At 53.0% G+C, this 26978-nt stretch overlaps 9 protein-coding genes across 9 annotated transcripts; 4 read left to right on the plus strand and 5 right to left on the minus strand.

Moving 5' to 3' along the window:
- Nucleotides 1-172: 172 nt before the first annotated feature.
- J4E92_008601 (uncharacterized protein) lies at nucleotides 173-3364 on the minus strand (the record flags this gene model as incomplete). Its single annotated transcript, XM_051499952.1, has 4 exons — nucleotides 173-507; nucleotides 556-677; nucleotides 728-3207; nucleotides 3278-3364. 4 exons carry the CDS (start codon nucleotides 3362-3364, stop codon nucleotides 173-175), a joined length of 3024 nt encoding a protein of 1007 aa, XP_051349965.1.
- Nucleotides 3365-3785: 421 nt separating this feature from the next.
- J4E92_008602 (uncharacterized protein) lies at nucleotides 3786-6559 on the minus strand (the record flags this gene model as incomplete). The annotated part of the gene is made up of 2 exons (XM_051499953.1): nucleotides 3786-6237; nucleotides 6360-6559. 2 exons carry the CDS (start codon nucleotides 6557-6559, stop codon nucleotides 3786-3788), a joined length of 2652 nt encoding a protein of 883 aa, XP_051349966.1.
- Nucleotides 6560-7421: 862 nt separating this feature from the next.
- J4E92_008603 (uncharacterized protein) lies at nucleotides 7422-10129 on the plus strand (the record flags this gene model as incomplete). The annotated part of the gene is made up of 2 exons (XM_051499954.1): nucleotides 7422-7426; nucleotides 7513-10129. 2 exons carry the CDS (start codon nucleotides 7422-7424, stop codon nucleotides 10127-10129), a joined length of 2622 nt encoding a protein of 873 aa, XP_051349967.1.
- Nucleotides 10130-10237: 108 nt separating this feature from the next.
- Nucleotides 10238-11500, minus strand: J4E92_008604 (uncharacterized protein; the record flags this gene model as incomplete). Its single annotated transcript, XM_051499955.1, has 1 exon — nucleotides 10238-11500. The coding sequence occupies one exon, from the start codon at nucleotides 11498-11500 to the stop codon at nucleotides 10238-10240; it is 1263 nt and encodes a 420-aa protein (XP_051349968.1).
- Nucleotides 11501-12696: 1196 nt separating this feature from the next.
- On the minus strand, nucleotides 12697-13055 carry J4E92_008605 (uncharacterized protein; the record flags this gene model as incomplete). The annotated part of the gene is made up of 2 exons (XM_051499956.1): nucleotides 12697-12873; nucleotides 12942-13055. 2 exons carry the CDS (start codon nucleotides 13053-13055, stop codon nucleotides 12697-12699), a joined length of 291 nt encoding a protein of 96 aa, XP_051349969.1.
- A 2051-nt stretch (nucleotides 13056-15106) lies between these two features.
- J4E92_008606 (uncharacterized protein) lies at nucleotides 15107-15438 on the plus strand (the record flags this gene model as incomplete). Its single annotated transcript, XM_051499957.1, has 2 exons — nucleotides 15107-15214; nucleotides 15283-15438. The coding sequence occupies 2 exons, from the start codon at nucleotides 15107-15109 to the stop codon at nucleotides 15436-15438; spliced, it is 264 nt and encodes an 87-aa protein (XP_051349970.1).
- Nucleotides 15439-19446: 4008 nt separating this feature from the next.
- J4E92_008607 (uncharacterized protein) lies at nucleotides 19447-20088 on the plus strand (the record flags this gene model as incomplete). The annotated part of the gene is made up of 1 exon (XM_051499958.1): nucleotides 19447-20088. One exon carries the CDS (start codon nucleotides 19447-19449, stop codon nucleotides 20086-20088), a length of 642 nt encoding a protein of 213 aa, XP_051349971.1.
- Nucleotides 20089-20573: 485 nt separating this feature from the next.
- Nucleotides 20574-22346, plus strand: J4E92_008608 (uncharacterized protein; the record flags this gene model as incomplete). The annotated part of the gene is made up of 4 exons (XM_051499959.1): nucleotides 20574-20696; nucleotides 20744-21340; nucleotides 21388-22106; nucleotides 22160-22346. The coding sequence occupies 4 exons, from the start codon at nucleotides 20574-20576 to the stop codon at nucleotides 22344-22346; spliced, it is 1626 nt and encodes a 541-aa protein (XP_051349972.1).
- Nucleotides 22347-25570: 3224 nt separating this feature from the next.
- Nucleotides 25571-26623, minus strand: J4E92_008609 (uncharacterized protein; the record flags this gene model as incomplete). Its single annotated transcript, XM_051499960.1, has 2 exons — nucleotides 25571-26072; nucleotides 26124-26623. The coding sequence occupies 2 exons, from the start codon at nucleotides 26621-26623 to the stop codon at nucleotides 25571-25573; spliced, it is 1002 nt and encodes a 333-aa protein (XP_051349973.1).
- Nucleotides 26624-26978: the final 355 nt, after the last annotated feature.

A 26978-nucleotide genomic window follows, 5' to 3' on the forward strand; every position in this document is an offset into this window, starting at 1 on the left:
AATCTTGCATTACAAGCACTAGAAGTAGGCCGCGACTTCTCCCTGCAGTTAACATGAAAAGTCTAGGAGTCCGGAATCGCTCCATAGAACGCCCAGCTCGTATTCGAAATCTTCATTGTAGCTATATAGCCTTGTACCATCCTGTATCATGTTTCCATGGGATGTTTCCGACTCAAAATCCGAATTTGCTCTTCATAGCACCCATGACTAGCCCTCTCTTCTGCTTTCCGACAAACTTGTTGACGTCATTTGCCCAACCTGCACTGTTTTGCGAAAGATTGTCCATACTATCCCCAACAATGTTGAGCTTCTCCGTACGCTCGTTGAGCTGGCGACTCGCCCAAGCACCCCATCCTTCTTGAGTCGGGGATACTTGGGTAGGATAGGACTGATATCCAGCGGCAGAAGAGCTGGCTGCGGTCGGATTGGCGCGGCGTCGTTCCTGCTCTGCCTCTGCTCGCTGCTGCGCCATTTGACGATTTGATAAGGGCCTATCAGGACCACCAACTAAGAGAAGTCAGTGATTGGTTGGGAATAGAAGTAAGAATAGCTTACTGAGAAGATCCATGTCGGCTGGTGTTACATATTGGGTGCCAGAGATCCATTGAATATTGCTGATAGTGGGTCGGGGCGGAATCAAAAGTTCTGGGTTAAGCAAGACATCCTTCGCACGTTCACTAGATTTGGTCAGTACATATGTCATGGCTGGGGAGATGAGTCGACTTACTATTGCAGTCCCGTTCCAAAGACGTTGACAAGAGCCATTTCCGCAGGCCCTTTCCAGCCAAAGATGTCGCCAGTACTTGTAATGACTGCCTCAGAGAAGCGCCTGATGTCTAAGAAATCACTGAGGTTGACAGACCCGATCTCCTTCAATGCAGGTAGCGAATGCGCTCTCGCATATCCATCTCCATACAACCCAAGCATTGCGTAGCCCTTGTCTTCGTACCTCACTACAGTCGCAGCATCGCACAAGAACTGATCAAAGGTTTTGTGCGCTCCTTTACTCGTGGCGGGACGGAATAACCTCGCGCCTGAGGCTGTTGTGGCTAAAAGGACGCCGCTAATCTTCGAGCCAGTCCGAAGTCCAGCAACGGCAGACTGCGAAGCATATGCTGGGCGACCAGTTTCGGCGTGCATGGGGCTGATGCTGATAACCTTGTCGTCAAGCGAGCACACACCCGCAGGTTTTACTGAGTACTGGCCACTTGATTCTGGCAGTAGCTTGAAGGTTGCCAGGTGGCCAAGATTAGTACCGACGTGAAGTAGAATGCTGGAATAGTCGTCATCTTCGAGTGTCATAACACTGAACTCGAGGCAAGTGGGCCACTCCGCTTTGGGTGCTGCCTGCGTTGAACTCCGTCGGAAGCTGGCGCGTTTGTCCGGCTTGACAAATTCCTGTATCGACGCTCTGTAGATAACAGCGGGCCCTCGCAAATCAATGATGGCCAGACTGCCACCCTCAAAGCCCGCAGCAACAAAGCCAACATCAGAATGTTTCAAGGCGGTGACTGGTCCATTGCCCTCGTCAAGCAAAGTGAAAGGCAGCAGTCCCTCTTTGAGAGCCGCTTCACTTCTTTCCGAGATATTGGTAAGCGCTTGCGGTTTGTTGTCACCGGGTGGGTACTCCTGTCCAGCATGCCTGTTTACACCCCATCTGAACACTACTACTTCACCACTCTTCAGCCCTACGGATAGTTCAGATGCTGCGCCTGCGAACGAAGTTTGTGTGACGTGTATATGCTCTGGGCGGCCGACTGCTCGAGCTACGTCTACCTGTAGCAATGCAGGGTTCTCAATCTCATCGGCATGTCCTGCGTCCCATAGTCTGATCGTGCCATCTGCATGAGCAGTCTGCACGATGTTTCGGTTCTCAAACCGCTTGAGGGGATGAACAGCCTCGGCACCACCGATGAGGAATTGCGGACCGTGTTGGCGCTTCTCGGTCATGCCAAGCCACCGTGTACGCTCTACAGGCGCGAGATTTGCATAATTGATATACGGATGAACAAGCGTCATGGAGAGGTGCAGTTGATTAGTTGGCGTGATGGGCATTCCGCTTGGAAAAGAGAGAGTGATCAACTCCCCAGATGCAAGTAAGGCGAGAATGGCAATGGGGTCGTGGCAGCCAGCGTAATGAGGGGACGTCCTTGGAATGAGGAACAAGTCCACCACCTCGGTCCCAGGCGGGCATGGAAGTATCCTTTGCCTCTTGGGATTCTCGAAGTGATCGGATAGTACTTGCCAGGATGCGGTCGCGTAAACCGGTGTTCTACCCAGCTCGAAAAGCGTCAGACTTTTGGCGGAGATGTTGGATGGCTGTCCACCAGCGATGAGGATAGCGGTATCGTCAGGGTCCTGATTCGCACACCACGCAATCTTGAAGATGGGGGACTTGAGTGCAAACGATCCTTCAACGGCACCTGGGCTGAAGCTGCCTGGACCGGGCTTGTCTACGTTTGTATCGGTCAAGGTTCTCGCTTGTACGATGCGGCCATCCTTGGAATCCCATATAACGATACTGCTGTCTTCGTGTCCAGTCAGAACAAAAGTGCCGGTTGGGTGCCAGACAGCCTGGGTAAGCGGAGGTTCGCGATCCTTGGAGACGGAGACTGGATCCGAGTCACCTCCAGGGGCTCCCTTGGGGACCACATAGTTGAAGAAATGCAGGGCTTTGTTTTGCTTGAACGAGTAGATGACTGCGCCGGAGTTGTACCCAATCAGGAGGGAGCCGATATCTCGAGGGTGGAGTGAGAGCGTAACAACGGAGGTCAGGCGCGAGCGAGGGAATTTCTCCCTCCACAAGTTGGGAATCTTGAAGGGCGTAAGTGCCTCCCTAGCCAGATCATAGGCGTACACCTCACCGTGCTGTGTACCGAGCAGCGCGTAATCGATGGTAGGGTCGCAGTGCAGCGCCGTAATGCGGGCGGGAGGGGAGTGGGCGTTGAGCAGCTTCTTCGTCTCGAGCGAAAAGACGGACAAGTCGTTCTTTGAGTCTACGCACAGCAGCTTCTCGGCGCAAAACTGCAGGATCTTGATCGAGGCGTTGCGCGTGGGCAGCGACAGCACCACTTCGACCCTCTTCTGTCCGAATATGTAGATCTGGCCGGGACCATACTTGCTGTCGCTCGTGCCGACGGCGAGGAGGGATTGGACGGGGTCGTATGCGACCTGGGTGACTTTGGAGTTGATGCCGTAGTTGCGGATCTTCACGTGCTGTTAGCTTGCGCGTAGAGGGCTGGGGGAACGGCGGGGCGAGAAGACAGCAGGCGCGTACATGGTCGAGCACGAATGAATCAGGGCCCAGGCCCAGGGAGAGGTCGTTGCTGACACCGGCCTGCTTTCCACGCAAGAGGTGAGCCATGGTGGTGTGTGGGTCTCATGGTTTTGTCCGCAGAGGCAGCGATGAGGACTGCCATCAGCGACCGTCTGCCCAGCTGCCTCGCCGGAAGGAACGCGTTGCGCGACGTCATTTCGGCAACTCTAAGCGCAATGCAGGGTCCACGCCACGTCACAGCCACAGCTAGCAGTCATGGATAATGCTCGACAGGTCTCCTTTTTAATGAATCTGTTACTTGCTCGAAAAGAGAGCCCGCTCAACTATGACACGCTGGCCCTATTAACTACGTGACATGTGTCGTCTACAAAGACAACAGTGCTTCTGCTAAACAAGAACATGTCCAGAAATGATAATCCTCCCGCTCGTTGCTACTGCCCGAAACGCCAGAAGCTGATCTATGGTATCCAGAACACCATGCAAATCCATGTCCGCTCATCAAAACACTCTAGGTCGACATGGAGGCCCCATTAGCGCCATACATGGAGCCGTTGGGAGGCTGCGGCGTCCCTGATCCCTGCCTACTGCTACTGAAACTATTTTGTGCCGCAAGCCGGGCTTGTGCTTGCTGCGCTTGCTGTCTTTCAAGCATCATCTGCTGAGGATTGCTGCCTGCGCCATTGTAGGGAGCAGCGGCACCAGGCGCCTGAGGAGTTGCGTATTGGGAAGGGCCGTAGTATGTGCTGCGCATCTGCCCTCCAGACACGGGCGTGCCATATGTTGGCCGTGTACCATAAGCCGATGGTGTGGGCGCGCCCTTGATGGGTGACACATTCCGTGGCGGCGGTGCTTGTGCGCCGTTGTACATGGGTGCCGCATTTTGTGAGCGAGGGTAGAAGCTGCTTTGGTTCTGCTGTGATGCATAACGGTTCTGGCCCTGTGCGGGTGTAGAATTATAGTACTGTGAGCCAGGAGCACCCGTGTAGCTGCTTGGCTGTGCCGAGCGTTGCGGGAAGTATTGACCAGAAGGAGTGGTTCCATAGCTTGGTCGCGGCGTTTGTTGGTTGTAGGACGGGGTTGCAGAGTACCCCGGCCGAGCGTTGGGAGCATAAGACGCGCCACCTGGTTGGAATGTCTGCGCCGCACCCGAAGGCGAGCGTTGGAGGTGCATCGACGATGATCGGTGGAGGGACTGTGGTTGCGAGTACACTGGACGAGCGCCTGACTGAGGCACCGACGGCGCTGGACGGCTGTACTGGTGCCCAGCTGCGGGATAATGCGCGTTGGTTCCAGAACTCGTTCGCGCCAGCGTAGCCGGCGTTGCAGCAGCCATTCCTGGTGTCTTTGCAAGTTTCGATAGCTGATCCTCCTCCAAGACGCCTTTGTACTCTTTGGTGTCGAACAGGATAGTTCGACTGATGTTCAGTTCGTCCATCTGGTCCCCATTGAGTTTGGCGACTGCATACGGCGGAAGCTGCGAAATCAACAAGGTGAGCTGTGACTTTAGTATCTGATAGACGTCGAACTCTTCCGACGAGGGTGTTGACGGGCTGCCGGCCAGGGTCGCGAGTGAAGCATTTTGTACAACAGGAGTGCGTGGGTTGGTTGTGAGGAAGAGATTTCGTATCCTTTGGTACGAGGCCAGTGTCTCGAGAAGTTCCGATATCTCCTTGAGCACCTCGTCTGTATCCTTCTCCTCCTCGGTCTTTTCCTCCATCCCAGGTAACACGTCTCCTTGAACCGGGGTGAAGTTCTCGACCGCCTCTTTGAATAATTCATCCTCATCGGTGGTCCCGTTAGTAAGTGCTTGCTTGGCCTGCTCAGGGTCGAGTAGAGCTGGGTCGATCGGGAACATTTCGTTGAAGCGTTTTTCACCAACCTTCTGCCACCAAACCATATTCTTAGTCTCCTCTGGAACAATAGCGGAGCTGTCATCCCGAGTTGGCGCAAAGCTAGAGTAAGCACTGCGAAACAAGGCATCTTCCTTGGCTTGTTGGACTGCAACAAGAATTGCCTCGGACGGTGGTTGCTGCGCTTCGCCCATGCTCAACGCCCGCTGTCTGCTCTTTTGCTTCGCTGTTGGCGAGGTCTGATCTTTCGGCATATCTACGCCAGCATACCCAAGCCAAAAGCCAGAAGACAAGCTCTGATGCGCGTGCGACTGGGAGCCCTTGCGACGAGGCTTGGGCGCTTCCTGGTGCGCAAAGGTGATGGTGCTGTTGCCTTTGCTCGTTGTCGGTCGGGCAGACTTGGGGGGACTGATCTGTGGCAAGTGGGCAGGTGCACGGAAGACCTCCCCAATAGTCGCAACCTTCTTTTTGATATCTGATTCTGGGATGGGGTATACCTCTGTCGTTGAGATGAGGTTGGGGAGGTTCGTCTCGCGCAAGGGTAGAGTCACCTTGACGGCGGTGTCGAGCGTGGATATTCCATGGGCGGGGGGTATTTTCTGGGGTTGCTGTAGACTGGAGAATAGCTGTTTCGGCGGCGCGCTCCCGTACAGCGTGAGAACAGTCCGGCTCTGGGGTATCTCTGCGTCTTGTTCTTCCTCCTTGATCGGCACCGGAGTGCCCTCCTCTCCTGAGGCTGGAGCGTCGCCATCGCCGTTGGCTTGCTTTGCTGAACCAGGTGCTTTGCGCGACCCTTCTCTAGCCACCAGGTTTTTCAGGACGGTCTGGAAGGCGAGCACTTTGCCCTGCAGCGCTGTGTCTTGGGGCGACGCCTGGGCTGCCGACGAATCGCTTGGGCCGCTGGACGCCAAAATCTCTGTGGTAGCGCTCTCGACATCCTTCTCTAGCGCGTGTAGAGAGTCGTACAAGCCGTCTTGTATCAGGTTGCTGATGGTCGCCGGGCCGTTGGGTGGGGTCAGCTTGGTGCGCTTCGAGTCGGCTTCTCCAGAGGCTGATCGCGTTATCGACGAGGTGATGGGATGCGATAAGATGGAGGGTGTGGTGTCGTAGCTATTCAGTGTCAACATGCGACTCAGAGGTGCGGACAAGCCCAGCCAGCGCATGCCGTGCATGGGCTGCTGGCATGACGTCGATAACGCGCGGGAGCGGGGAAGTCTTCGCAGGCGGCATACCTCTTGAGAACTGCCAGTATGTCTGCCAATACTGCCTGCAGAGAGCGTGCGCTGGCATCGGCGCTCTCTCGCGGTGCAGGCGTGGATGCGCCATTGACGGCAATGGCAGGACGCTCGGCGAGTTTCCGTTTGGCGGCAGAGGGCGAGTTGGGCGCCTGGGGGAGCGACGGCGGGGAGAGGGTGCCGTTGGCGGCGGCCATGGTGACTTTGGGGTGCTGTTGGCGATGCGCGAGTGATGGCGTGGGATGGAACGCGCTCAGGGCGGCCGGAGTCGTGCTTCGGCGGCTTCCTTCACAGCATGCCCTGTCCGCGATACCGGCAGGCGCGATGCTGAAATTTGGAGAGGCGCGTGACGGGGTCCAAGACGGCTTCCGGTGACGCGCAAATGGTGCCTAGGGGTTGGGCGTGCGGTTGGCGGCTGTCCAAAGTTGACTTGGCTTGGTGGAAGTAAGTGCAGCGATGAATGGAACGCGCAAAGGGCAGCGCCAAGACCACGCCGCAGAGTGCCGCAGCAATTACTGCCTGGCAACTGCTGACGACGATGGTGATTCTTTTCCTTTTGAATGACCCCTGAGTTCCTGTTTGCTAATTCAAGCGTGTTCGCTCTCCACACGCCTATCGCTCCTTTGGGTGACGATGTCCAAGTCGTCCACGGGTGGTTTGCGACTGTAGCATGCTGCGCTAGCGACGATGGGGCATGAGCTACCCACGATTTTCTCACTGCACTCGACAACTCTCCGCAATTGGTTTTCGCACGCGTCGCTCCACGTCTATTGCGTCTGATGAATGCCCTTAGTACTCTCCTTGGTAGCTCCAGGTAGCCCGTACCGCTTCGGCCGTCGTGTGACGCGCCTCCTACCGCACTGGGTAGGCCCGCACGCCATGTTCAAGGCTTACTTTGTGCTGACATGTTTTGCAAGTATTCTTGTAACCCCATAACCCATCTTCCATGGCGAGACATATCACTCCTTTCGACATGTCATCTCGAGATTCCTTCAGCGTCCCTGCTCTCCCATCGCCCCGCGACGCGCAAACCCCTCCGCGGTATAGCCTCTCCTCACCATGAGGTGCCTCATCGACTTTCGAGGCACTACTCCGCACCGACCCCTAATGATAACGCCTTCTTTGAGAGTTCTATAGATGCCTTTTCCAGCGATCTAGGTACAGATGCTCCATCGGACGCCTCTTCGCCGTTCCTAGACACGCTCGAGGATGCAGAGGAGGATGGTAGATTTCGACCGCAATGGTCCCGCGCCACGAGGAAGGCCAAGCGTCCCAGCAGACCTGCGACAGTCCTGGAATCAATGGATCGCTCGGCTAGAAACCTCTACTTCGTTTCGCCGCCCACTGCGACTGATTTATCCTACACTGCGCCCCGCTCTGCGTTGCGAGGACGCAAGCCGAAGCCTGTACCCTCAGTTAGCACCGAGCTGCTTCCTGAACCTGTCTCCCTTTACTCGATTCTTGCCCGATATCTCCAACATCTTACAGAAATGGCAACGGATGAGTCGACGTTCCAATATACACCGCGGGAGCTGGAGATACTACAAAATCGAGGCTACACGGTAGAAAGTGTTCAACGATGGGCGTCTTGTCTCACAGAACCGCGATCGACTGCAGCAGTCAAATGCTTCGAACAAGGGGTCGAGATACCACCTCTTTTCCTGCTTCTACTGTTCCTACGTCGCAAGCACATCAGAGTACCTGCTCTTGGTATCGTCATGAGGCACGTTGGTCGTATTGCGCAATCAGAATCGATAAGCTGGTCGGAGCTCAAGATCATTACGACCCGTTTACTTCGCCATGGGCGCGAGCTCTGGCCCGAGTCAATGCCATGGACTGCGTCCTTTTTCGTTGCCGAAGCAAGCCGACTCTGCGATGATTTTTCTGGATCCAATCCTCTATCCCTTGATATGCTTTCCGACTTGACGCAGTTTTGCAACACATTCCTGTTGCTACTATCGCTACCCACGTCTGCCCGCCCTGTAGTCTTCGCTGCCCAACAAGAAAAGGCTCAATTCCAGATCCTTCAATATATGGCGAGTAGGTCGCCTGCAATAACGGTGACACGCCTCGGTTTTCGGTCCGTTGCGCGCAATCAGCTGGCACATGCGAAAACGCTTCAAGAGAGAGAATGGGCTGAGCTCAAAGGGCCTACCTGGCCACCGTGGAAGGAGAATCGCACAGCAATGGATGAGGATAAAGGCTACGAGTTTGGTGCCTCGCGAGCTTCCCAGCTCTTGCACCGTATGTATGAAGCTGGGTACAGTGGTCGCCTCTGGGAAGATGTGGCGCAAGTGTACGCTGGCTGGGACACCGATTCTAGTCCTACGATACAGACTCGAACCTCTTTACCGCGCATCTCCTCCCAGTATCGAGATGCTAAACACCTTCGCCCTCTGCTTTGGGCTGGGCGTATACGAACGACACGCACGCGTAGGGAGGCCTGGGCATGCTTCCTCTCACATGAGCTGTCTGGAGAACCTGCTCATCCAGATATCTATCTTGCAATGTTCGAAAAGTTGTATCATGCTGAAGCAGAGCGATCGACCCGCACAGAGTTCTCGTCTGATGCAGAAAACACCCATGAAGAGGACACCACTCATATGTTACCTGGAGACATGAAGGAAGCAGTCCCCGACCCGCTATCTACGTTGCACTATGTATATCTTAGCGAACCCGTTCCTGGCTACCGAGGGCTACTTGGACGAATGCAGATGGCACACGTCAAACCTAAACGCCGCCTCCTTGCGTTCCTCTTAGAGACATGCCCAGAGTTCGACACGGGTCTAGGTTTACTAGACATGGCTAGGGACATTCAACACGGCAGGGTAGGCCGAATGCTCGACGGCATTCACGACCAGTACACTTCAGGCAAATCGATCCCGGGTTTCCTTTTCAAGGCGATCATTGACTTCTTGTGTCGCTTTGGAAGCATCGATCAGTCATCTTTTCACAAAGTTGATTTCCTACCTCCAGAACAGCACGTTCGTCAGCTCAGGTCGAACCGGCAATACTGTGTCGAATACGCATACATGCTTCTCAAATACTATCGACCGATCTACCGACCAGCCTGGGCTTGCATGATAAAGGTGCTGGCGTCTCAGAAAGGGCATAAGCATGTTTTAAGTCTTGCTCGGTATAAGCTCATTTGTTCCATTGTTGAAGATATGGAAGAGATTGATCTTGACGTCGACGATGAGATATTCCGTCTGGTCTGTATTGCGACTATGTACGCCGCTCAAGCCGTCGAACGAGGCTCCGCTTCTTTTGACGATACACGACATGTTCTTTCCACTGCCTCCTCTCGCCTTCGTACGCTCTTCAACGGCCTAGTCGGTGCTAGTGCAGATGTGCAGTCGCCTACAGGTGATCAGACAGCCAACGTCATTTCGCCACACATTCCGGGGCCCGCGGAGCTACATGCCTATGTACGAGGGCTAGGTATTCTCCGGGATTATGAGGGTCTTTACTCATTCACCACCTGGTTCACCAAGCATCATGCTGAGGTGACGGCGCGTGCAGAAGCTCAGCGCTCAGGCAGGCACCTTCTGTTCAAGACACTCGTGGCGTTGCGCCTAGCTGTCGATGGAGGAGGATTCGAACCAGGCAACGATCACACATCCGGTGCACCAGAAGACATAGCACTTCTCATCAAGACACAGATCGAGAGTGTTGAACACTGGGGCGGTTGGCCTGCAAAGGAATATGTGGACATGTATGCCAAGGGCCATTTAAAGTCCGCACCACCCGTTGTTGGAGGACGCTAGAAGACGGTGGAATACGAGCACTTTCTATTCCATGTTTTCACTGCTCTTGATATACTGTAAAAGTAGACCACTCGCGCATATCCGAGGACAGCAATCTAAAATCCAAAGTCAACCAATGTTTTCGAGACCGTGGCGAGAACTTCCCTCCAACCATGCCGTCGCCTCTGCGAAATCTTCTAGCCAATCCAACTCCGCGTCGCCGCGCGGAAGGACGGGCAAGCCTGCTGATTGAAACCGTGAGGCACGTATACAGAGTTTCGGAGTGAGCCTACGCTCGCTTATGTGCTGATTCTCCAATACCGTGCATAGGTCCGCAACCCCATCCACCTCTCCTTCTGCATCCTCCCGCGCCCAATCTGGTGCGTTCACCACAACAGCTTCGCCCTTTTTCAAAATCTCCATCGGTTCGAGTTGGTGTTTGTCTACCCCGTGGTTTCTTGCAACATCTTCAAGACAATCATGAAATGACTGTACCTGGCTCTCATACGGCACAAGTGGAGGATACTTGAAGCGGAAGGGTTTCACATCCTTGCTGTTCCAGCGAGCGGTCTTCGCCCGTTTAACCATCCTTTGTGCCTCGCGCCGCATTTGAGTGGGAATATGCTCCGCATTGAACTCGTCGGGAGCCTGGGTTCGGGGATCAAACGGCTGCTTTAGACGGGTGGGATGGGCCTCGTAAATATCCGCCAGTCGGTAGAGCTCCGCTGCTAGCGTTTCTGCTCTGACTAGACGGACTTGTTGATACATGTCGACAAAAGCTGCTAGTTTATCGGCGGAGAATACAGCGCCGTCTGCATGGTGCTGGTATTTGTAATCCCTCTCACCTAATTCGGGAATCCTAGAGAAGATTGCTGAAGCTTGCACCGGCAATTTTGGGAGAATCGGTACGACGATTCGGGAGTAGTCTTCGTGGAACGTGGTCCAAGTCTCAGTAAGGATGATCGCGTTTAACTCCGAGAGCCACCTTGTTCCCAGCTCCCCTCGTTCCTGTCTGAAACGAGTCCAGTTCTTATCCAATTCATGCTTCCAGTCTGAATTGCGATAGGTCAGAAAGTAAAGGCGGCCTTTCTCTTTGAAGACGTCTGGTAGATCTTCCTTGGATTCCGGTTTCTTGAAACATGCGAACTTTACGCGGTCTGTAATGGAGAGTAGTGTCTGCCATTTACTCATGTCTTCGCCGCGGAAGTATTTACCCCAGAGCGATCGGCTATTTTTGAGGGACCAAGTAAGACGTGGCCCGGCGCAAGAAGAAAGGCGAATTAGTTGCGAGTATTCCAGTTCGTCTAGTATATCACCGTGAAGCTCGCATGGAAGCTTCTCGAGGTCCTGCGCGATACGCTGGTATCTCTGAGGCGCCAGCTTAGTTTCCATCTTCTTGTCGGATGTAGTTAGAACTGTCGGTCGAAGGCGGGTGAAAGTGGTGCTGCAATGCGATCAAATTCAAATCGAAACTCAGTGTATTTGTCTGGTGTTTTTCATGAGGACGTTTATTCACAGAAGTTCTTCTCTTCATTGAGAAGCAATCTTGGAAGCTTTCGCTGTTTTCCTTGAGTCACGAAAAGGGCGCTGGTAGCTACCACAAATGGCCTTTATGTTGCCCGCGTTTCCTCTCATGCACAGAATCAGCAGGCACCGCCATGCCAACTCGATGCAACTTCATCGGACACCAGTTTTCCTGTTACTACGAGAGCGTTATTTGGTTATTTTCTTTCACGTTGATCTAGTCATACATATACCTCCATAAAGCCGCCATTCTGACTCATTACAGGCACCATACTACGCACCCATAGACACCCCTGAAAAAAATGTCCCGACGCTTGTGGGAAGACACCCGTCAGTGGCCCAAAGCCATGTAGCTGGGTAGTATGCCATCTACCCGGTTATGGTACGGATGGAGCATTTCAGATTGCTGCGTGCCTTGCACTGTCCTGATCTGGGCCACGACATCAAGGTACTCATATACGAGAACTGCCTCAGTAGAATCTGACCTTACTTGGACGAAGCGGCGTCAAACAGAACTTCAGATGGACCTGCCTGAGCATGCGTTACTTCCTTCGGAAGTCACGACTACCTTAACAGCCACTACACATCTGCAGAAGGCTGCTACATTCCAGCGCGGCACCACAGCTGATCCTCTCATGGCGCGGTTGGGGGAGCGCGTTCATCTTAGTCGATCCCCCAGCCTCAAGAGCCTCACCGCCGATCCCAAGCACCTCGGCGAAGCTTCTTCAAAGGAGATAGGCGGGTAGTTCTGTACAAAGGAGGATAACTCGGCTGTTAGAGTGGGGTGCGGGTACGCTAGTAACGGCTTAGTTCCCGAGGTCTTGCGGGGGTGCACCCTGCTTCTTTAATATATCTCATCACAATATGCACGTTCGACAGCAACTCTTGCGAGCACGATAATTGGTGGGCCGGTTTAATATTGTGATTGTCGCCTGTTTACATATCGCACATCCTGCTTAACCCATTACAACAAACAGCTCTCCCCACGTGTCCACCACAGCCCCGTATTAGCCGTCCACCCATCAAAAGCCGCTGCCGACTCCCGAGATCAAGCTAACGACCATCTACTGCTTGTAGCAAGAGGTACGGAACTGAGCGTTCCAGCCACTGACAGTGCTGTACTTTCCACCAGCAGCGCAGGCGGTGCCGACTTCAAGAGGGTTGTTGGGGTTGGTGGCACCATCGGCGCGGTGGGCGTTGGTGCACCAGCGCTGGCAGTCGAGGTCACCAATCTTGGGGTCCTAAAGAGTATCTCAAATTAGCATCCAAGATGCATTTTATCTTGTGTCGTTCATGAAGGGTTGCTCACAGAGTAGACGCAGCAGTGCGAGCCATCACCGAAGAGGCACTGGCAGAACTGGGCGGCCTGAGCGCTGATGGCGCTGGCGATGATGATAGTGGCGAGGGAGAGAATGCGGACCATTTTGGCGGTTGTGAGAAGTCTCGAAGAGGTAGTAGAAGAGTGTGGAATAGAGTGGATTTAGATTGAGTGTCTTGGTGCTGTCCAGAGAGGGTGGTGCTCTGATATTTAAGCTTGCTTAAGCTCTTGCTTATATCTACAGATAAATGAGTCGGCACTGATATTTGGCCGAGTTATGCTCTCATATCGCTCAAGATAGTGCGTTCAAGTTAGCCCAGCCTCGTACGGTCGTTTTCGACCACCGGATATTCACGAGTGTCGGTGTGTTCTAGGGGTATCTCCGTGTCAGCAATCGTGACATGCTGCGGCTACCGGCAAAAGGATTATGTGCAGGAAACTATTGCGTGTGAATTGCAAGGGAGAGGAACAAGCCAACGTAGACCAACGCAGGGGTCATGACTAATACGAGAGACCACTCAGGTCCACGCTTCCTTCTCGGCGGATATTTCCAAGATCACGAACTCACTAACCCAACTTCCAAGACTTGAATGGATCGATGGGGTCGATTTTGGAGCGGTATCTACGGTACCATCTCACCTACATGTTTGAGGGATCACGTACTAACGCAGGGGCGATAACGGATGGAGAAACCACGCTTCATTTTCGGTCGTTAATTCCAACATCACGAGCTCACTAGGCATGTGCTCCATCTACACGCTGCTGGAGTCCTCAACGAAGACACCACCGCAGATCTGGCCCTCATCAAGGTTGCTCTCCTGGAGACCAGCGGTGGCGACGTCGGAAGTACCCGTGAACCGGTGGGTTTCCTGGGGATGCACATCTGGAACTGAGGATATCATTCCGACTTGGCCAAAGTAGACTTTCCAAAGTTACTAGACATTGGGTTATATCTCGTGGCTGCAAGCGCTTTACTCGCAACTGTCTGATGGCAGTTTTGGTGGACTTCCTCTCATCCTCCCCTCGTGCTACTCATTATCTTGCTTCCATCTTCTAGAGTGCGGCATGGCTGCAGACTTCGTGGTAGTACATACCACAGTGAGCATACCGGCCCGGTCTGCACAGATAGTGACTGGCTTCGGGACATTCAGCGCGCATCTTTGGCCGTGTATTTCCCCCGTGCCGGTTTTGGTGATAGTCCACTAGTTGGCTGCTGACACAGTCCCCATAGTACTATCGAATGTACATGGTTTGGCCGTAGAGTGGAAATTTGGGTCCGAGGCGCTCATGGTCAACGGGATCCACAACAGGCAGTTCCAGTGAGGCTCTGCCACAACTCCAGAAACGTCTGGTAGTACTGACTCGTGACGGTCCGAATTCGGCAGTCGGCACTTTCCTGTAAGCACAGTAGACCACGTTTGGCAGGTTCTTCCAAATTCGGTCCACTGTTCGGTCATATTATATGCGCTGTTTAGAGCTGATCGGTGTACGTTGAAGGGTGACGTAGGGAGACAGGCGTGGGAACGTGTTATGTAAGATCGCTGCGGCTGTTCAAGCCCGTGCAGATTTTTGCGCCTCATCGTAATGGTGTGGTGGTGAAACTGTAGTTCTTTCTATTCGTACAGGTGCTTGATGCAATTAGTTGCATTGGTGTGTATGTAAGGTGTGTGTGTCGTAGGTGTCGTTCTATCTAGGTATCTAAACATCGTTTAGATCCCGTCTGCAGGTGCTCTCCGACTTCCGCACTGACCTCCGAACCTAAGGACCATTCGGCCCTACCTAGGTATCTAGGTATCGTTCCACTGACCTCAACATCACAATGGAATCGGCGCGACGACTTTTTTTCTACTCAGCTGACCACAATGTTTCATTGTGATAGACGAGGCCCTTGGAGTTGAGATACTTCCCATTCGAGACCATCCCCTTGCGCATGGGTCTTATGAAATGCGTGCCTTGGCGGGAAGGTACCCAGGTGTGGTTGGTGGGTCGTCTCCGGGTCGTCTCTGTTGTGATAGACGAACATGATCTTGCCATCTATATAAAGCAACAGTGATCTTCTCGATACCTAGCATACCGACACAGCATCTTCATTACCCACAAGTTTTACACACCTCTTCATCACACTCAACTATTCATTCACCTCGATCCACGACAAAATGGTCCGACTCTCCATCGCCGCGGTTATCTTCGCCGCCATCACTTCCGTCGCCGCTGATGGATGGTGCCAATGCCTCTACGCGGATGGCTCCCACTGCTGCGTTACTGTAAGCCAATGATAGCCCGAGTGGAATCAAACAGGAAATTCAAGCGACCGAATCTAACGATGTACTAGCAATACGGCATCAGGAAGGACTGCGTGGCCCGATGCATCGACAACGGAAACTCGGACAACAAGTGCAACGCTGGTGGCAAGTACTCGGACGTTAGCTCATGGAATGCTTCGTGGCGCCGCTCCTGCACGGATTGGACCATTGGAAACGCGAAGTAGAGGAGGAGCTCGTCAGGTTGCCCTTGCACAGTTCTTAAGCAATCGTCTCTTGGTATTGTGGCAGTCAATGTAACAATGTACCTTCTCTTGAGTTTCCTCAAGTCTCGAGATCCTAGGACCTCGATCGCTGGGAAGCTCCCATTCAATCTAAACTCTTTTCTGTAAATACGGTAATCGCCGCGTGTAATAATTGATATGACGGTGTGCCTTCTCACCGTGTGTGATTGATACGATGATGAACCTTTCCAAACGAAAACAAGCGTACTGTGGTAGACTCCGTGAGATTACTTGAACAGATCCAATGTGACCTATGCACGTCCCCCCGTGGGGTGCTTCGTAAATCCGCCGAAATATGATTATGACTCGTGTTATGCGGTCTCTTAGTCTGCTGGACTCTATAAAGATCGTGGTCTCTCTTCCACTCCTCAGCACCATTGCACCACCCATCTCATCTACCCATCTCATCTACCCATCTCATCTACCCATCTCATCTACCCACAACCCAACCCAACCCACCTGCATCCTACTCATCATCAACGCCCAACATGCGTCTTACTGTTGTTACCGTGCTCCTTGCCAGTGTAAGCAGCGTTGTTGCTTCGTACTGCCAGTGCCTTTACCCGGACGGCAGCCATTGCTGCGTTATCGTAAGTCGTCATGTATCACTTTACACTCAAGATTGACTTGCTCACCATCGTGATGTTTTCAGGACAACCTTGTCGATGATTGCCCGAGAATGTGCTTGAGGGCGTCCAAGGACAGCACGACTGCTGGACAGTGCAACGCCGACGGGAAATTCTCCAATGTCAGCTCATGGAACGCCCAGAGACGCAAGCAGTGCGGCAAGCCCTACATTTACTAGATTCGGTTATTCACTCGCACTATCGCCAAAGCTCCTGCGAAGTCGTTCTGGAGGATGGGACTGAGAGGGTTTTGTGGTGGAAACTGGTAGGAAGATCGCTCGGGGATGGTTCTTGAAACATGATGGGGTTGTGGATAGGGAGGCGGGTCGATCGTGGGTACCATTGCGGATGTAGCGAGTAACAGCGAAATGACACCTTGCCTATCTCCCCACCCTTCCGTACCGTTCGGAAATCATACCAGAAGCTTATCATGCGTATGTGAAAATCGGTTGACCGGAACTTTTCAGTGTCGTTAAGCTCGGGTTGTACAGGCGGCTTCATGGATGGCGGCTTACGGGTACCTGCGTTACTTGCTCAGCTGTTCAGTTGCGACACCCTCTCATATTTCCGTCCCTCTTCCGTGTATTACAAGTACCATACTCGTTTCGAAACTGCTGAATATGTTGCTGTTTTGTGACAGACAGGCCGATGCCAGCCATGTGGACCCCGTCGTAGTTACATTCGTGAGAGGAAGCCTGAAAAGACAATTTTTGTTCAAGAAGCCGGAAGCCTCAACATCTCCCATCTTCAAGTCAACAACTCCATCGTTTCTAGCATACTCAACCCCTCCAACACGCCAACCACATCCTACCATGTCCCCATCCATCGAGCTTACCACTACTCCTCGTCCCACTCCTTCTGTCACATCAAAATCCACACCGAAAGCCCATCTCATCCTCATTATAACCTCCCTCTACCTCGGCACCTTCCTCGTAGCCCTCGACACCATAATCCTCAACCCCATCCTGCTGACCATAACCAAAACCTTCCACGTCCTCGACCATCTCGCATGGTATGGAAGTGCGTATCTTCTCGCGCTCACAGCACTGCAGCCCACATTGGGGAAACTGTATAAAGTGGGGGATGTCAAGATGTTGTATCTTGTCTCTGTGGGGGTGTTCGAAGGTACGTCGGATGCTTTCTTGGTCTAATATGAGTGTAGGGTGTACAAAACGATAAGCTGATGTAACCATTAGTCGGTAGTGTACTCTGCGCGGTCGCACCTTCATCTGCAATCTTCATTCTAGGGAGAGCGGTGGCAGGATGCGGAGCAGCGGGATTAATGCAAGGTTCTTTTGCCGTGGTAACGAAGATTGTTCCTTTATCCCAGCGACCCTTCTTCTTCGGGCTGTTTGTCAGTGCGTTTGGGGTTAGCATTGGGGTCGGGCCAGTGGTGGGAGGTTTGTTGGCTGATCGAGGACTATGGCGGTGGTGTTTCTGGATGTGAGTATGCCGCGGATCGCTGATTTTGTGCTTACGAGTTACAAGTAATCTGCCCTTGGGTGCCGTGGTTTTAGGACTTGTTGCGGTGTTCTTGAGACTTGATAGAGGAAAGGGAGTTGGGAAAGCGAAAACTTCCAGCAGCGGACATGATGTTGGACGCTTTTTCCTCAAGCTTGATCTGGGAGGGAGTCTCTTGCTGATCGCGTCCATGTGTTGTCTCTTCGTGGCAATGCAATGGGGCGGCCATCGTGTTCCTTGGAGCTCCCCCATCATCATCGGTCTTTTCTCTATCTCCGGGGTCTTACTTGTGCTGTTCCTCTTAATGGAGTGGAAGATGGGGGACGACGCATCTGTGCCGTTTGGAGTTCTCAAACAACGATCCATCGCTTTCGGAGTCGTGTATCTATCCTTCTTCTCGATGCCGAATTTCTCGGTATGTAATTGCTCCCCCCACACAGCTTCCCTATTAGACTGACATGAAGATAGTATGGAATATACGTACCCATGTTCTTTCAAACAGTAAAGGGGTTCAGCGCGCAAAGGAGTGGTGTGGAGATTTTGTTCTTGACGTTGACGCAGATTTTGACTGTAGTAGTGGTCGGGGCCCTAGTTTCGAGATCAGGTTGTTACGTGAGTTTTGCGGAACGATCTCGCCGTTCTGGACTGAGTCTCGATAGACGCCATTCATCATCCTTGGGACTGGCCTGAGCGTAGTGAGTTCCATTTGGAAACTTTATCGCCAGGATTGACTGACCATCCGAATGAAGGTCGGATCCGGGCTCATCACATTACTCAACGTCAGCACCAGCCATGGTGTGTGGGCGGCATACTTCATCATATGCGGTGTTGGTACTGGTTGCGCGATCAATCTGCCGTACACAGCTATATCGGCTGTTTTGAAGGAGGAAGACATGGTCACCGGGAACGGTAAGGCTTTTTAACGTCCTGTCATCTGAAATCTGACTTTCTCTTCAGCATTATTACAATTTGCCTTTCAACTCGGCGGTGCAGTAGGCCTCTGTATATCACAAACCATATTTTTGGGTCGCTTGACAGCAGATGTCAAGTCCAGCCTTCCGAATTCGCCGGTGGGAGGACTGAACAGCAACGGGGCGAATAAGTTGGCTTATCAAAATGCCATTCGGGACGTTTTTCTCTTCTTGCTGGTGACGAGTGGGCTTGCCTTGGTTGCGTCCTTTGGGTTCGAGCACAAGAATGTCAAGAAAGTTGAAGAAGCACGGAAGATAAGCAGTGCGCAACGCGAGGAGGTGGAGTAATTGCCTTGTTAAGGTTCTGCTGCAAAAGCGTATGTATGGGGAGCCGGACAAGAGGATGTTGAGCTATCCGTACAATGACGACAGTAATGCAATTGCCTATTGAAGCATAGCTATGAGGCTGGCGAAGGCGCATGGACGCAGATCGTTGTGAGAAGACTCGACGATGCTTGGACGGGAGCAGGTATGATGCATGTGGTTCTGATCACGAGGGACGTTTGCCGCGTCTAAACGCTTATGGTCCGGCGGAGTAATATAGTGGTCACGACGCGTGACGCGGTAGGGTAATGACTGGGGGTTAGCTTGGACAGCTCTGCCGAAGCCAGCCAGCCCCGCGACACCTCAAGCAGCAATCGAGCATCCCTCCCGACTCCAGCACGCCGCTCCGTCAGTCCACTCTGGCGTTGGTACACGACCAAATCGCTTTCGGCACATCAATTCACTACAAAACCTCAAGTCGCATTGCCTAACGACGCCGCACCTGTCCACTTGGCTAGGCAGCCGTATCGTGGGGCCGTACAAGAACTTGGAATACGAACGACGATATCTGCACGCACCGACGAACCCACGCCTACCACCTACGACGAGCGGAAAAACAAGTGCACAGTATGGCAGCCTTCTTCGAACAGCTATGGGAGTCCATCTTCATCGCAGGGCCGACGCCCACGCTCCTTATCGCAACAAACGCCTCGTTCGCGGCGCTCCAGGTCCTTCTGTTCGTCATGCTCATCGCGACGTACAGCATACACTTCGTCATCCTGTCCCTTCTCTGCGGAGGTCTCTGGTGGTCGATAAACTGGTTCGCGACGGAGCTGAAGGCTGCGCAGGCTAAGGAGGAGGAAGCAAAGCGTATCCGGGAAGCTAGAAGAGGCGGAAAAGAAAAGGGAGGTGCAGCAGGCGACGACGGAGATGGCATGGACACAGGCGACGATACCGAGGTGGATACCGAGGTCGAGCAGACGCAGACGATCAAGCCCAAGTCGAACCAGCCTCGCGCGCCCCGCCCCGAGACACAGAGCACGGTCTTCGTTGAGCGACCTGGTGGAAGTGAGCCAGAGAATCCAACACAAGCTGCTGCTTCTGTTGGTAGCGGAGGTCCTGCCACTGCGAGTACTACGGGAACGACGACGAGTCTTGCGGCACCGGTAGACGAAGCGCTGAAGAGAAGGAAGGGCATGGGTGAATCAACAGGTGATCTATCTACCGATAGCGAATGGGACAAGCTATCGGAGGACTCAGAGGACAAGTGAAGATGGAGACATGTTGCTAGATACTATTCGTTATGTTTGGATACTAGACGCGATTAGATTCTGTGGACCTGTACACCGATGTCATTACACGTGAACACGCGCGGCCACCTCTGTTGCCCTGCATATCAGTCATGGCTGTTATTCAAGTGCCGTGGCTAGTCCACCATAATCTCTCTTGGACCATCGTCTGCCTTTATGCCCATCTTGTTCGCGATGCATGTGTTTGATGCCCAAGCTCGTCAAGTCGATCTGGTCGTGCTTGCCACGCGCCGCAGCAGAGCCCTGATTGCCCCGCCATGTATCCAGCATCCCCCATCCCCCATCACAGTGCCCTAACTTCCCCATGTCACTGATGAGGACGCGTCATCTCCAACCGCGCCGGTAGCGGTCCTGTTTGTCGCAAAGTTGTTGCCTTGAGGCCGTAATTCGCGAATACCTAGGCATACCTCACCCGCCCCGCCGCTCCGCAACACACATCCTCCGCAATGGCGACCATCAACACCCCCGTGAGCCTGCCCGAGGTGACGGAACAGGCCGGAAACTACACATACAATGCGCACATTCCCTTGGCAAATTGGCTGCGCACAGCCAGTACCATGCAGAAAGAGGTGTGTTTACTTGCCATGCCTGAGATGCGCATGCTCACTCCCGCCAGGCCCAAGTTTATGAAGCAGAGGGCAACGACGCGCAGACATACCTCCTCCTATACCGGCATGCCGACCTCGTCCTCCAGAAACTACAGGGCCATCCTGACAGGAACAAGCCCGAGAACCGAAAAGCGCTCAATGCTGCAACTGCAGCCGTCAGTCGCGACCTGAAGAAGCTCGAGGAAATCGCGCCGCGCATCAAGAAGAGGCATGAAGAGTACGAAGAGAGGAGGCGGAGACAGAAGGAAAGCCTGAGATCCTTGGAAGGGCAGGGCTTGGGTGCTCTTCCGCAGGAGCTGGACGGTTTGGCGATTCAAGATCGGGGGCCCAAGAGACGGTCGTTCGATTCGCGGCCCACGATCGATGCGCGCTCTCTGGAAAACCAGTCGCTTGCTGCAAGACTCGCGCAGAGAGAAGTGCGGAGGAGAGACACTGTCAGAAGAGGTGCGCGACAGCATGGCGTCTCGGAGGAGGAAGAGCATGCGCGCCGCAGTGGAGGCACCTGGGACAGCTGGCAGCAAGGGCCCGACGGAGACGATATCTCAAACCAACTGCAAGAAGTTGCCAGACTCCAGCAAAATGGCCACAGAGCATCATACTCTTCGGTAAGCTTCGTGCGATGGTTATGTGGCTGCTTTACTGATAAACCCAGCGTCCCACGTCTCAATCCGCTTCCCCATACCACTACCCTACCGTACCATACAAGACTGCCCAAGAAAGATGGTCAGACTCCCAGTCACGCGACACGGCACCTGCGCGACCTCCAAAAGAGCAGATATACAGGGCCTCTGGCACACCCGCAGCCCCACCGCCGTTGCCACCCAAGTCTCCAGCTTCTACGTACGATGCGCGATACGATCATTCACGACCTCCTCCTGTCCCAGGCAAGATCTCGGAAAGCGCGCCACCTTTGCCAAGCAAGATACCCGATCAGAGGCCATTGACTCCCTCCACCGAGCTCGACGAATTCACATTCAAGCCTTCGGCCTTTCTGGAGAATGGCGATCCCCTCCGTCCCGTTTTCCTCCCCTCCCAATTACGCAATCAGTTCCTTGCCGTTGCTTCCTCCAATACACGTCTCAACCTTGAAACATGCGGCATGCTGGGTGGAATACTAAAATCCAACGCCCTCTTCATCACACGACTCATCATTCCCGAACAAACTAGCACGAGCGACACATGCGAAACATTGAACGAAGAAGAGCTGTTCGATTACTGTGACAAAGAAGAGTTAATGGTCCTCGGTTGGATTCACACTCATCCGACGCAGACCTGTTTTATGAGCAGCAGAGACCTGCACACCCATGTCGGATACCAGGTCATGATGCCAGAAAGCATCGCCATCGTTTGCGCTCCAACAAAGCAACCTAGGTATGCCATCCAACTTCCCCTTGATTTCGTTTGAGACACTGACAGTGATACAGCTGGGGTTGTTTCCGCCTTACTGACCCCCCAGGCAAGCAAGCCATTTTGAACTGCAGTCGACCTGGCATATTCCATCCTCACGACGTCGATAACATCTACACCGAAGCGCTCAAGCCAGGCCATGTGGTCGAGCTGACCGACGCGCCCCTGGAAATCGTGGACATGAGGCCCAAGAAGAACTTTTAAGCCATCCTAATATTGTAAACATGATATGAGTGCACGAGCAATACCCATCATATGCAGGTCATCGACATGAAGGAACATGTCCATTGCATAGCGAGGAGTTTGGAGCATTTCAAGAGTACATACTGCTCACCGTGTTCTACGGAGTAGCTTACGGAGCATACAGTCGTGTATCTTTGTCGATCGATAAGTAAACGCACATATAGAGGTAGCTTAGGTGTGTCCTGTAGATTTCACACATTCATCGATGCCGCCTCCTTTCCGGTCTGATGAGGCGCTGTATACCTCCTCCATTCCCTCCAAACGCTAGTGGCCTGAGCTGTAATCTTGGTATCGCGCGCAAGTCAAGTCATCGTCCGATTGTATAAGAACGACTCGATGTCACTCTACATCGATCGCTGGTACTTTCGATCGCAAGTACGTCGATATACATGTATTGTGCTGATCCTCCCAGTATTCATAATTTATACAAAGAAGCAAGATGCAACAACGCACCGGCAAGTCCCGCTCGTTTTCCGATCAACACGAGAAAATGCAACGTAAAATTTCCCCAGCCCACGTGGGAAAAGGAAAACCTGTTCACGCCTTACCAGCACTTCGGGAATGACCCCAATCTAAACCCACGCACGACCGAGCCCAACCCAACCACCTTCTCCACTAACGCGATACCCCCATCGCGAACAACAAACATTTCCACGATCGTCGACGTCATCGTATACAACATATCAAACACACCACCACACTTACCCCTTACAGCGGCTATACATCGGATAAGGAACCGTGCCGATACCCGAAAGCCCCCTCAACCGATAACACAGCAGCCCGAAACATTTCGGGAGATCGACAAATCGACAATTGGCATGTCTGTCTAGTCCATTCTGTTCGTTGTGCATATGTGCATATGCCATATTGCCGAATGCGGACCTGAGAGTGCAGGTGGTGCTTCGAAACCTGTTTCGCTACTGTGATCATGGTCAAAGTCAGGCAAGACACTCGATGCGAATGCCGTATCAGTGGCCCGTACGAGGCTAGTTAGTCGTCTTCCACGACTATGGTGGTTTGGTAGCGTGGCCATTGTATTAGAAGCACTACGTGTGCGGATGGTCGGGTCTTAAGGCGTTCCATTGGTTTGGGGGATTCGGGTCGAGTGTAGGTTAGCCAAGGCAGGTTTCTTGTCCTTGTGTCGTTCTAGATTGGGGAACGTTGGGTCCGAAGTCGTGATTTCGGCTTGAGCCGAAGGGTTTGCGGCTAAGGGGTTGTGGATGGGACTTAGTAGGAGTGACTGTGAGCCATGTCGTGCATGCAGGCGGGTACTGTGGGTATTTGATAAGCATGTCCTTCCCGGGCATCGCTCAGGCACTCAAATACATCTGGGTGGTATTGAGATGAAGCTTCCATCTACCGTAAAGCTTTGCCAAGGTACAAACAGCCAGCCACTGTGATTTCAGTAATCACAGTAAAACATCAAGAGCAGTTCCTCGTGCCCGGCATTGAGATCGGCAAACCCCAGAGAGGGCGGAATATGCTTTCGGTATGTCTAAGCTAGCCGCATGGCTTTGCTTCTTCTACGTTGTACTGGGCTAGTCACCGGAGCTTAGATGTTTTAGCACATGTTGGGCGTGTATCGAAAAGGGAGAAAAGAAAAACTTCGCACCTTTGCCGTGATCGAGCAGAGAAAGTCTGTCGAGCCCGACATTAGGTGCCGCTGTCTGCTATCTGCTATCGTCGGCGGGATGATGACAATCGCTGGTAGGTATCGACGCGTACGTCTTATGATACCCACGCGGGTCTAGTCGGCGATGGAGTGCAAAAGTCAGCTGCATGCATCGAATCCAGTCGCCGTATCAGCAATGTGCCGACCACCGCAGTATCGTAAGAGGACAGCTCGTAATTGCCGAGGGATGTTTCGAGACATGTGGAAGTGAGGTGAGAGATCGACTGGATATGTTCGCGCAACCTCATGTCATCGTACGACTGGGGTGATGATTACCAGATTCGCGGTACCGAAAAAGGCTCGCGCGGCGGGGAAAGGGAGGCTGCACGGCTACACCACTTTGAGCGGTTCGGCCAAGCCCTCCAGGGCTTCTCCACAATTCTGATTGGTGGCTCGTCGTACATACTGGCCCAGATTCTGTCAAGAGGCTCTCTTTGACCATGGGATTGATTGATGATCACCAGCAACGCTTTCGCCGTTGCCTACGTACGGTGTAGCAAGGCGATCGATTCGATTTTACGCTACTCCAATGACTATCCCCCAATACTAAACCCCGCAACTGCTGTGGTCCTCATCCGGGTGTGTAAGCGCACGCCGCATGCGCGTACAGATGAACACATGCTTACAACGTGGTTGAGACAAGATGCGGGAACGGTGGGGACCTGGTGGGATGCGGAGAACGCTCCAGAATATTCAACGGGATCGGCGACTGCAGTTTGACGTCAAAAGTCGCATACTTCAGATAACCGTCGTCCCGAATTCTGATGTGGAGACGCAGTGGTATTTGCGATCGTGGTATGTTCAGTGACCGCCGTTGTGCTTTGGAGAGTTTAATTCGCATCGAGGCATTACCTGCAGCCACAGTGCACTGTCCGATAAAGTTTGCTTCCCATGCTTTGCTTCAATACGTTCTAGCGATACGGGAGAGCACCAAGTGCCATGTTACTTGGGTGTGTTTCATTGCACCATCTGCTCCACACTTTGTGGCGTACGTATAGCCCTAGTATGCTTCGAGAATATGAGGTTTGGATAACCTTTCTCGCTGGGGTAAAGGAACACGGATAAGCGGCAGAAGAGCCTTTATCTCTCACCGGACCTGGAGCTAGATGTTAGGCGGCCGCGCAAGCAACGTTGTGTGACGTCGTGCTGTGGGCCAGTGGCTGGAGGTCTGGACAACTCGATCTTCGGACGTTCCCGTCCGAGTGATGGTTACTGGAGGTGATTGATGAAAACAGTGGAGTGTTGAAGGCTGATTGCTAAATTAGAATTGACGCAGACGTACGGATGATGCGTGGGTTGACGTTGAGGCTTTGGTGACTTTACAAATAGGTGCAGTGACGGACTAGAGGAGCGAGTGTCAAATGACTTCAGCGTGCATGCATAATGTGGACTTTGTGAGAGACGTTGATGTATTTAATTTGTAGGAGTCGACTGCTGAGTCAACATCTTCAACTTGGTGCTAGTTCTTATCCAATATTGGAGACGGATTCCATCGAGATAATGCAATGAAGATCTACGCGTGCCAACCACGGTATACGATCTTAGTGCCGTACTTCTCACCCTTCTTGAGAACCATCATAGACTTGTATTCTGGAACGTTGACGGCGTTGACGTAGCGGCTAGGTTCGACGCAGAAGCCAGCGCGGGCGCCTCTGGTGGGAAGGTCACCAACGGCAGGTACGTCGATGTATTTACCAGTGTAGAACTGGAAGGCCGGTTCCGTCGAGTGGATTTCGAGGTGGATCTTGGTCTCTGGGTGGTAGAAAGACGCAAGCTTCTGCAGGGGCGAAGAGCGAGTGTCGATGGGAATGCTGCTGGGGTCTGTGTTGGCGACAAAGCAGTCGTCAATATCGGGCTCTTTCTCGCCCAGGGTGAAGGTCTTCTTGGCGCTGACACCGGGGTATTCCTCGATGGGTCCAGTGGGAATACCTCCGTCATCCACAACTTGGTACTTGTTTGTGATGAGGTTGACTTCAGTTCCGGTGATGGTAGGTCCTCCAGACAAGTTGAAGTAGCTATATGCACTCTCAGTAAGACGTCAATGAAAAGGATAATAGACAACTAACCTGTGGTTGGTCATGTTGATTGCGGTCTCTTCGACTTCATCACCGACCAGTTCAGCCTCGTATTCGATGTATAGGACCTCCTGTTGAGCGCCATCGACTTCCTCCTTCGCTTGGATATACCACACGCGCACCTCTACAGTACCGGGGTAGCCTTCCTCGCCATCCTTGCTGACGTATTTGAATAATGTAGCCTCTTTTCCATTACGGTCAACTGTAGTTGGTCCTTCGAATTCTCGCTTTCCCCAGCCAAGGTCGCCGCCGTGGAGAGAGTTGGGGCCGTTGTTGACCGCTAGTTGGTACGACTTTCCATTCAGGTCGTTGATCTTCGCTTTGGATACGCGGTTGGCGATGCGGCCAATAGTCTCACCAAAGAATGGGGCATTGTGCTGCTTGTACAGCTCCGCAGTTGGGAAACCCTGGACGATGTTCTTTCCGTTTACAACGAACTTTTGGATGATAGCGCCCAGTGGCAGAAAGGTGAAAGCCTTGGTCGAAGACATGATGCGATCGTCAACGTGACTGCTCTAGTTTTGTGATAGGCTCGCAGAGGCGATATTTGGTACGTCTGACCTGCGTCGATCTCATTAGTTGTGCTGTTCAAACGCTATAACGGGTGCCACTATTGCTGCACTTTGGTGAGGTCTGATGTGGTGTGATGAGGGGTAATGCGTGAGAGCGGGGCAGCTACAGGAGGGCACTCACCTCAGCGAGTGGTAGCTTGCGTTCAGTGTTTTGTTTGTTTTGGAACAGGTGACCGATTTCCTCGATGGCCGCTTGGATGTTGAGCTTTTGACTGCGAGAGATGAGTGCGCGCGATTGACCTTACATAGAGTACGTATGCGGTGATTGATTAGC

The sequence above is a fragment of the Alternaria infectoria genome (genome assembly GCF_024043175.1).
Source record: "Alternaria infectoria strain BMP 0036 chromosome Unknown scaffold_17, whole genome shotgun sequence".
NCBI lineage: Eukaryota > Fungi > Ascomycota > Dothideomycetes > Pleosporales > Pleosporaceae > Alternaria > Alternaria infectoria.